Below are 9,923 nucleotides of genomic sequence, written 5' to 3' on the forward strand. Positions count from 1 at the left end.
GTTCCTCTAGGCACTCCCGCATTTGTTGGGGGAAAATTCAATACTCTCAGTGCATTAGTACTTGCAAGGACCTTAATCTTGACATATGTTATTTTTTACACATGTCAAAATCTTGTTAAAAAATGACACATGTCAAGATCTTGATCCGTAAAGACATTGTCTGTATGGAAAAGATCGAAGATAATCTGTCTGGTGTACTTCATTTAATAATACAAGAGCGCCTGCATCTCATCAAACTAACTACACGATTTTACTATATTATAATAATATTTTTTATTTATAAACTTTTTTCTCCTATCATTACAACTTACAAAATTCATAATTTTTATTTTAAAAGTTTTATAAAAAATACTATATATATATATACACACACACACTCCACCACTTAATATATACTAGCTAGTGAACAAAACACACAATATAATAAATATAATATATTTTTAGAAAGATATATTTTATTATAACATTACTAATAATTTTTTATATTTCAATTTGTATGTACAAAAATTTATATTTTTCAAAATAATTTACTTACACAAAATTTATAAAATTACATTACATAATTAGTTTTTATAATATAGCTATACTGGATAATAAACGTTTTAAAGATGGAAACTTTTAAAGCACAATTTCCGTGCTTAAATTATTGGCCTAATTTTCTATATGTAATATTTTGGAGAAATCATTAGTTAAAGCGATCTTTTAGGATACATGGTCCACGTAAAAGGTCACCTCCACCTATTTCTATAGTAGCCGAGCGAGTTCAACACCTTAAAAATAGAATTATTCTACACTAACTTTGTACCACTTATTTATTTCTTTCTTGCTTACTTCACACTGAATCACATACACACACATATATTTAGTAAATATATAATAACACTGGGGAAAATTATTTAGTAAATATATAATAACACTCGGGAAAATATTAGCAGAAGGTCGAAATTTTTGTATTTTAACAAACTGAAAATTTCATTTTTTTCTTTGTAAAATAACGATTCGTCACGAACCTCTTGACTTGATGACATAACCTCTCTCTTTTACTAAAGAGTTGTTCGGTTCAAATCTCCATATATATGAAAAAGAAAACAGAGATTCCGCTATCTACTGCACAACGTTCACTGGGTCATAACAAACGAGTAATAATTAACAAAGCAACAAAATATAGATATTTTATGTTCTAAAAACTCCCAAATTAAATCATACAAAATCATTTGGGACAAAGTTATCTGTTAAGATTGGAACTTGGATTTAACTCAACCCCAAAAGCTAGCTCAAGGGGTGAAGATTATCCAAGCCCATATATACAACTCCCAGGTTAATTATCCAACCGATGTGAGACATTTAACACACCCCTCTCACGTCCAGGAATGAACATCTGGAGCGTGGAGTTTACAAATAACCCAATTATGGGTTGAACGGGTGGTCCAACACATAACGGTGGAACCTGAGCTTTAATACCATGTTAAGATTGGAACTTGGACCTAACTCAACCCCAAAAGCTAGCTCAAGGGGGGAGGATTGTCCAAGACTATATATACAACTCCCAGGTTAGTAATCAACCGATGTGAGACAATTAACACGCCCCTCTCATGCCCAGAAATGAACATCTAGAGCGTGGAGTTTACAAATGACCCAATTATGGGTAGAACGGATGGCCTAATTATAGGCGGTCCAACACATAACGATGAATCCGGGCTCTGATACCATGTTAAGATTAGAACTTGGATCTAACTCAACCCCAAAAGCTAGCTCAAGGGATAAGGATTATCCAAACCCATATATACCACTCCCAGGTTAATTATCCAACCGAACATTATCCGTCAATGATACAAGGATGATCAGGCATTAGAAGTGAACGATAATATCAAAAACAAGTTGCCCAATGAAAACTTTTACAGCTAAAATTCTTGTGACATTCGGAGAAAACGATTCAAGCAACCATGCTATATATACTTCAGATGTTAAAATACAAAATGGAATTAAACTTAGCCATAGTAGAGATAATTAATAAGATAATCATGATGGCAGAATCTGGGATTCTTTTGTTCTTGTACTCTTTGTTTCTTACAAACCTCGTGCTTCAGTGTCAATGCGATGAAAGAAAGGTATATCTAACTCGAACTGGTTAGGGCCGCTGCGTTGTTGATTTGTCGCCTTTTATCGACGTTCTTTTTTTCTTTTTATATGTAGCTTTATGTGGTTTACATGGGAGATCGGCTTCAAGATGATAGCTTGGTTGCATCCACACATTTCTCCATGCTGCACAGTGTTCTTGGCAGGTAGAATGCTTCCGAGTATACATCAAGATTAATGGAATCGGGGACGAAAGTTGATATTTTTTTAATAAAAAAACTATTTGATCAGTTGAGTGGGGCTATTGCTCTGTTACTCACGTTTTAATATCTGATTACAGTGCTTCATCGGCCAAAGAGTCGTTGATATATAGTTATGGCAGAAGTTTCAATGGATTTGCCGCAAAACTTACAAAAGACGAGGCAGAAAGCATATCAAGTGAGACTATAATTTTCAAAGCTGCAAACACGTTATATATATATATATATATATATATAGTTTTTGTAGAAAGTGACATGAAAAATGGATGCAGAAATGAAAGAAGTAATTTCTGTAATTCCGAACCGAATATTAAAACTACACACCACAAGATCTTGGGATTTCATGGGATTCAGCCAGGGAAAACTTGGAGCAGCTCAAGAGGGAGAGGTCATTGTTGGACTACTCGACACAGGTAAACCAATGGATATGTTAATTTATTAAACTTTCTACTTATTGAGTTTGCAACTTTGCATGCTACTTCAACGGCAGTAGTTTCTTCAGATAAAAGTACGTGAAATTTCACTAGGACTGAAAATCCTATATGTACCTGCTTATGTCTTGTATCTACAAATTGTAGGAGCCTGGCCGGAGCATCCTAGTTTCAATGACACAGGATATGGCTCTCCACCAGCTAAATGGAAGGGTACATGCCAGACAAAAAATTTCACCTGCAACAAGTATGCACCCAAGATTGTAACTACTTAAAAATTAAATATCAGAAATCCGTACGATTTACTTCATTTTTTGTCGCAGCAAGCTGATTGGGGCACGATACTACAACAGTGAGAACTCATACCATGAAACAGATATCCCATCTCCAAGAGATTCTGAAGGGCATGGTACTCATACATCATCAACAGTTGCTGGTGTGTACTTACCAGAAACGAGCTTTTTCGGCTTAGCGGAGGGTGTAGCACGCGGAGGAGTGCCTTATTCAAGAATTGCGGTGTACAAAGTTTGTTGGGCGAATGGATGCGGAACAGCAGACATACTCAAAGCATTTGATGATGCAATTGCAGATGGAGTAGATATCATATCGGTTTCTTTGGGAGGGGGCCCCGAAGATTACTTTGAGGATCCTATTGCCATCGGAGCATTCCACGCCATGAAGAATGGGATTTTGGTCTCTAATTCAGCCGGAAATGATGGCCCTGACCCTGTTAGTATTTCAAACTATGCTCCTTGGACACTGACTGTTGCTGCTAGCACAATTGATAGAAGATTTGTCTCTAACTTGGCACTTGGAAATGGTGAAATCTTGACGGTAAGTTGGAATTTTCAGTACGTGGATCCTCGCTCATCGATAAGTATTTGCAGTTGATAATTTTTTGACTAATTTCATCTAAAAAATGAAGGGGATCTCCATTAGCACCTACGATTTGAATGGAACAACCTATCCTTTAATCTGGGGAGGAGATGCGGTGAACTATACTGCTGGTTCTAGTCCCGATTCTGCAAGATATTGCTTCGAAGACGCCATGAATGCTGACACGTTGGCTGGGAAAATAGTATTCTGTGAAGCTCATCAAGACGGTTCCACAATTCTTTTAGCCAATGGAGTTGGAACCATTATGTCCGATGAATTGATCATTAATCCAACATATGCATTCAGTTATCCGTTACCAGCTACATTGATCAGTCCCCAAGATGGCAGAAAAGTTCTCGATTACATAAGATCAACCCAGTAAGCGATTCTTTCTCCAGAATTGCTTCTAAAGACTTCTCAAGTAAATTTCACTAATTCTTGCATACTTTTTAGTTATCCTGTGGCGACCATTTTGGTTGGCGAGACTTGGAAAGATGCTATGGCTCCATTGGTAGTTTCATTTTCTTCGAGAGGGCCGAATCCTACTTCGCCAGATATTCTCAAGGTTATTGATTGACTACTTGTATGTTCCAGCCAGTTGTATCTTTCTGAGAATATTTTCTTGCATTTTTCATGATAAAATAGCCTGATATTACTGCCCCCGGTGTGGATATTCTTGCTGGATGGTCACCACTGGCACCACCTTCGATCTATGATGGTGATACGAGGAGAGTACTGTTCAACGTTATCTCAGGCACATCCATGTCTTGCCCCCATGCCAGTGCTACTGCTGCCTATATTAAAGCGGCTCACCCGAACTGGTCTCCTGCTGCTATTAAGTCTGCAATCATGACAACAGGTGATTCAGAAACAACCTTAATGGCATAAACCTTCAACAAACTTTTATGACTAAGAAGAAAGGTTTGATTCCCTTTCTTGATTCTCCTACAAAGAAATTCGTGAACAGGATTCTTATGCACGAAGATCTGTTTGGTTCAGCGAGCAAAATCTTCAATAAAATCTTTTGCAGTCTTATATTAGGCATAACCGTAATGTGGTAAAGGTAACACTGTTTTTCTTCATGATAAATCAGCTTATGTTATGGATCCAAGAAGACACAGAGACCTTGAATTTGCCTACGGATCAGGACACATCAACCCTGCTGCAACAATCGACCCGGGGCTAGTCTTCGATATATCAGAAACAGATTACATCAACTTCCTATGCAAACAAGGCTACAACACCACCACTCTGAGACTCGTCACCGGAGACAACAGCACGTGTAACAATACCATTCTTGGAAGAGCCTGGGATCTTAACTACCCTTCATTCTCACTATATGTAGAAGACGGACAGCAAATCACAGGTATATTTGCTCGAAAAGTGACCAATGTCGGTGCTGCAAACTCAACATATACTGCCACCATGTACATGCCAGCGCTTATTAGTGTCACCATCGAACCATCGGTTTTGACATTCTTGCAAATTGGGGAGACACAGTCGTTCACTGTAAAGGTCACTGGACCTACCATTTCACAGCAGCCGATTATGTCAGGAGCAATTACTTGGAGTGATGGAACTCATGCCGTAAGAACACCTCTTGTAGTTTATAATTATATTCCGGGTGCCCCTTGGCCCTTATAGTCTCTACTCGGATGAGTCTTCAGTGCCTGAAAAGAAACCAAAGTTGAAGCGTTCACCAGCATATCCAAGAACTGGGACCTTCTGGAGCCATATGTCGCATCAGTAATTGTATGGTTGAAGCCCCATTAGTGAGGGAGAACAAGTCTAGTTTATATGTTCCTCTAGCTGGTTAACAGTCTTCAGCAGCATAATGTGTTTTTCCTTGAAGTCTCCTCTTTGTGAAGGCGATGTGTCAACTAAGGCACCGGAGTGTCCTGACAGCAACCTGAAAATTTATACAAAACTACTAAAGTAAAAGTGGTGTTAAGTTCGATTGACTCTTCTGGGATTGTCCTGAGGATTCCAATAATTCATGCTTTAAATAGATAGAATCTGTATCTTTCGTCTGTAAAGCAAAGCTTGTGTTCCTTCAGAACAATGAGGTTTTACTGCAGTTCACTTTCCATGAAGGTAACTAATACTCTCCTGAACAATTTTTCTTGTGACAAGGATTATTAATGGCTAATAGACTAATAGTTGTGGTGGCCATTTAAAAAACCAAATATTAAAAAATTTGCCTGAAATCATTCAAGGAGTTTCATTCTTGAAATTGGAATTCTTGAAAAGATAATCATGATTTCAACTGTAAACAAAAGTCTGCCTCCAATTCCAAGAAGACGGTATCTTCCCTCCAAACACTACATGAATGTTTCTCGACACAGCCTATCCCCACAGCATGAAAGCCATGAATTCATGGGTGTCCTGTTTTCGTTTAGGCAGGTTACAGATTTATAATTTCGTTGTACTGCTTTTTTCCTGTCCGTCCACTTCACACAAATACGTATAGAACAAGAAAATACACCGGACTTTGTGAAATTATGCCGCGATGTTATCATACTTGATCCAAACGATAATTTTCAGTCACTTGGATGCACTGTGCAGCATATCATTCTTCAACATTCACTTTTAAGGTTTATAGCTTCATATTTCCGATATCAATAATAATGTCAGATATCAGCTACCTCGGTCACAATGGCATAAAGTCCTTGGATCCAAATGAGTTACAAAACTGTCATGTAAGTTGTAAGCCACTGCATTAATCAAGTCGTTTTCCCGGAATGGAACCAACTGCAACTCGTTTACAACCATTTTCACTGTCAATAAGTCACTTGACAGCTACAACATTCAATGAAGGTAAAACAAGTTCTCTGGTTTAGAATGAGTAACGGGCTACTAAATTTGCAACCGAAATGAAAAAGACAAGTAACTGACTCCTTATAATCAAATAAACTAATACTTTAGGAGACCATTTATTCAAAAATCCAATCAATAAAATAAAACACAAGACAAGACTTGTTCATCAACATCAAAACAGAAAATCGTGGTCATAAAATGTATCAGACCACACAAAGAGACCAATAACAAATATAATATTGGCGGGCCACAGATTCTCAATTCAGGCAACAGGGGTCTTTCGATTTGGGGAGAACACATGCTGAATGAGGGACTCCTTGATAGACATGAGTTCAGGAAATTCTTGTTTCAGCTTGGAGGCATCAAGCTCGTTGTTACTCCTTGGGGCTACGATCACCTTAGCCTGCTCCTCAAGGGTGAAGTTCTTCCAAGAGAAGTCAGGATCTATATAATCCCGATACATTTCTAGAATCTCGTTATGGCTGACCACTCCAGGATTAGTGAAGTTCCAGATCCCAGTGAGATTTCTCTTTGCCATCTCAATGGAAATGGGAAGCAGTTCGTCCAAGATTGTCATGGAGTTTGGGATGTTCACAACCTTCTCATACCGAGTGATCTTCGTTATAAAATTACGTGGGTTAGAGAGATCGGATGATATGGGCATCCTAACTCGTAGTGTACAAACATTGTCGTAGTTCTTTAGCAAATCCTCGACCTGAAGAAACAACAAATCAGGATGCATATCATATATTAAATTTTCTCGCAACGTTGAACGCTATTAAAGTATATTGTTAATGTAAAATATACCACATAACCATGAAATTACAAGAACCTTTTGAATTTGGCCGTTCATTATGTTAAGTTCATCAAAGGGGAGGAAGAGGTAAAAATTGAAAATAGAAGTTAAATTCTTATCAATTTATTATTATCTTTTTACAATTTGAGCAATACAAATCATAAGCCTTAAGCACCCACCCCAAAACATTCTAATGCATCCCCATATATTAGTTCTTGACGCACTTAGAGAAAATAATTGCCTCAGACCTCAATCATGGTTTCTGCTTAAGATGAAAAGGATAGGACTAGAAGCTATACAACATTGAGATAAATAACCATCTGCAGAATATTCATCCAAAATCAAAGAGAAGGCACCTTAATTCTTTGCCAAATAAAATCAAATCATGCAACCAGCATTGGTAGCTAACTTCTTCTCTTGCTTTTAAGTAAAGGAATCAACATCGTTAATCAATAATCAGAATATCAGTGTAGAACACACTGAGTATCAACTACAACACGCTTTTCGTGGGACTCAATCACCTGGGTTCACAATGCTAAATTTCCACAACCGCACACTTTTGATGTTGGGCAATGCCTCATCCGTGGTAGAATCTTCATCTCAAAGAAAAACACTGAATTTACAATACCTTCGTATCTTCTAATAAAACAATCTTTTTCTTCCAATATTACATGATATGTAATCTAGATGCAGAACGAAGAAAAATATTATTCTAAGCCAAATTATTTTAAACAACCACTATTAGGATAAATGTCCAAGATCTATTGAGTTAAAAATACAGAATTTGTTACCTTATTTTAGATAACATACACCTATTTCTTAAAATAAACTAAGACACTTAAATGGACGAATCCAGCAACACAAGCATCTAATAGATTCGAATCAAAACTCAGCTTACACTAGCAGCCCGCATCAAGTCACCATAAAAAAAATCCGCTGGTTAGACCACATAACAATATAAACGAACAAAGATCCGCCTTCGAGATCAAGAAATCTCGAATATGCAACGAATTCACATATACATGACAAAATCAAAGGAAACCCACCATTGCTTTGGTCTTGGAGTAGAAGGATCCGATAAAGTTGGGCTTGTCCTCCTCCTTGAACCCGATACCGGACCCGAGTGGGTGCGCCTCATCATACTCGAAAATGCAACCGGTGGCATAATTAATGAGCACCAGATTGTTCTCTCTGCATACATCAGCCAGCGTCAGCGTGCCGGCAACGTTCGTACGGATAGTCTCCACCTTATGGGACTCGCACCAGTCGACGTTGGGCCTGCCAGTGACACCAGCGGCGTTGAACACGTGTGTGGGTCGGACGGAGGCGATGTCGGACTGGAGTGAGGCCCGGTTCTCCAGCCTACCCGACCCGTAGGTGTACTGTATGCTCTGAGCTTCACAGAGCTTCCCAAGCAGGCCACCGATCCAACCGGAGCGCCCGTAGATCAGGAAGTTGAGAGGCTGAGCTGATGAGCCATTTGCAGTGGCGCCCATTGCGGAAAATAATGTGTGTGTCGCCTTTGTGAAAACCGATTGTGTGGAGTATTCCTAGTAAATTATGCAATATAAACAGTGAAATGAATGTGGGGAAATAAATACACATGAATGCTATCTTTCTCTTTTTTTAAATTCCATAAATAGATATTTGTTTTACTACACACAACATCGAGATAGTTCCCGTCTCATACGAGTTTTTGTCTTTAATATTTAGCTTGGCTAGTTCCATTGGTTTGACTATTATAAGAATTTTGATTCACTTAATTTTGATTATTTTAATTAAGTTGTTAGGGAAAGTTGTGCAAAATTGGTATTTATTAGTAAATAGATTGTGGTATCCCTTGGAAAAGTAGAAAACGTTTGTTATTTTTAAGGGTGTAATAGGCATGACTGAGAATGGAATTGAAACCATACAATTCGCATGACAACTGATTTCAACTTAAATTTATTTTTTAAGCTATTTTCGGTGCGAGTCACGAAATCAAATTAATTAATTTTTATTTGATGTTATATATTATTAATAGGTCTCTTGTGAGACGGTCTTATGAATCTTTATTTGTGAGACGAGTCAACCATACCGATATTCAGAATAAAAAGTAATACTCTTAGCATAAAAAATAATATTTTTTATGGATAACCCAAATAAGAGATCTGTCTCACAAAATACGACATGTGAGACCGTCTCACACAAATTTTTGCCATATATTATTATGAATATTTAAATTTGAAAAAGGATACCTTATTAACTTTTTGTCCATAAATTATTAGCAATAATTATTCTTAATAATAATAATAACAATAATAAAGATATTCATTGTTAGTGCGTAGGTGGTGACATGCGAGTTGAGGGTTTTAGTCGGATATTATTAAATAAAATTAATAATTTTAATTTGTATGTCAGTGAAAAAGATTGAAAATATGTTAATATATATTTTAATCGATTATTATTTTTATGCACCCAAAGAATATCGTGTGTAATAGTTTAATAATAGGCACGTAAAATAGGAAATCGGGCCAGCTCGATGAATAAATTTAAATAATCCTATGTTGGTCTTTGTTGTTGCATTTTTTGGGTTTTCTTATAATGAGCATCGGATCTCGCGTATTGAATGTATATATTATTTTGCATAAATTTAAAATATTTGTTTTCTTAAATATTTTAATAGTA

General features: G+C 37.0%; 2 protein-coding genes across 2 annotated transcripts; one reads left to right on the forward strand and one right to left on the reverse strand.

Moving 5' to 3' along the window:
* Positions 1-2,140: 2,140 nt before the first annotated feature.
* On the forward strand, positions 2,141-5,712 carry LOC140834592 (cucumisin-like). Its single transcript, XM_073199595.1, has 7 exons — positions 2,141-2,749; positions 2,915-3,014; positions 3,091-3,601; positions 3,693-4,021; positions 4,097-4,208; positions 4,289-4,502; positions 4,737-5,712. The coding sequence occupies exons 1-7, from the start codon at positions 2,599-2,601 to the stop codon at positions 5,285-5,287; spliced, it is 1,968 nt and encodes a 655-aa protein (XP_073055696.1). The 5' UTR covers positions 2,141-2,598; the 3' UTR covers positions 5,288-5,712.
* An 805-nt stretch (positions 5,713-6,517) lies between these two features.
* LOC140834593 (bifunctional dTDP-4-dehydrorhamnose 3,5-epimerase/dTDP-4-dehydrorhamnose reductase) lies at positions 6,518-8,824 on the reverse strand. Its single transcript, XM_073199596.1, has 2 exons — positions 8,303-8,824; positions 6,518-7,175 (listed from the first exon to the last, which is right to left on the reverse strand). The coding sequence occupies exons 1-2, from the start codon at positions 8,750-8,752 to the stop codon at positions 6,723-6,725; spliced, it is 903 nt and encodes a 300-aa protein (XP_073055697.1). The 5' UTR covers positions 8,753-8,824; the 3' UTR covers positions 6,518-6,722.
* Positions 8,825-9,923: the final 1,099 nt, after the last annotated feature.

This window comes from Primulina eburnea, chromosome 6, assembly GCF_022965805.1.
Source record: "Primulina eburnea isolate SZY01 chromosome 6, ASM2296580v1, whole genome shotgun sequence".
Taxonomy (NCBI): Eukaryota; Viridiplantae; Streptophyta; class Magnoliopsida; order Lamiales; family Gesneriaceae; genus Primulina; species Primulina eburnea.

Coding starts and splice junctions, on each gene's coding strand:
- LOC140834592 (XM_073199595.1), top strand. CDS start 2,599: ATGGATGCAGAAATGAAAGAAGTAATTTCTGTAATTCCGAACCGAATA. Junction 3,015..3,090: donor AAAAATTTCACCTGCAACAA/GTATGCACCCAA, acceptor TTTTTGTCGCAG/CAAGCTGATTGGGGCACGAT. Junction 4,209..4,288: donor CTTCGCCAGATATTCTCAAG/GTTATTGATTGA, acceptor ATGATAAAATAG/CCTGATATTACTGCCCCCGG.
- LOC140834593 (XM_073199596.1), bottom strand. CDS start 8,752: ATGGGCGCCACTGCAAATGGCTCATCAGCTCAGCCTCTCAACTTCCTG. Junction 7,176..8,302: donor ACTCCAAGACCAAAGCAATG/GTGGGTTTCCTT, acceptor TTGTTTCTTCAG/GTCGAGGATTTGCTAAAGAA.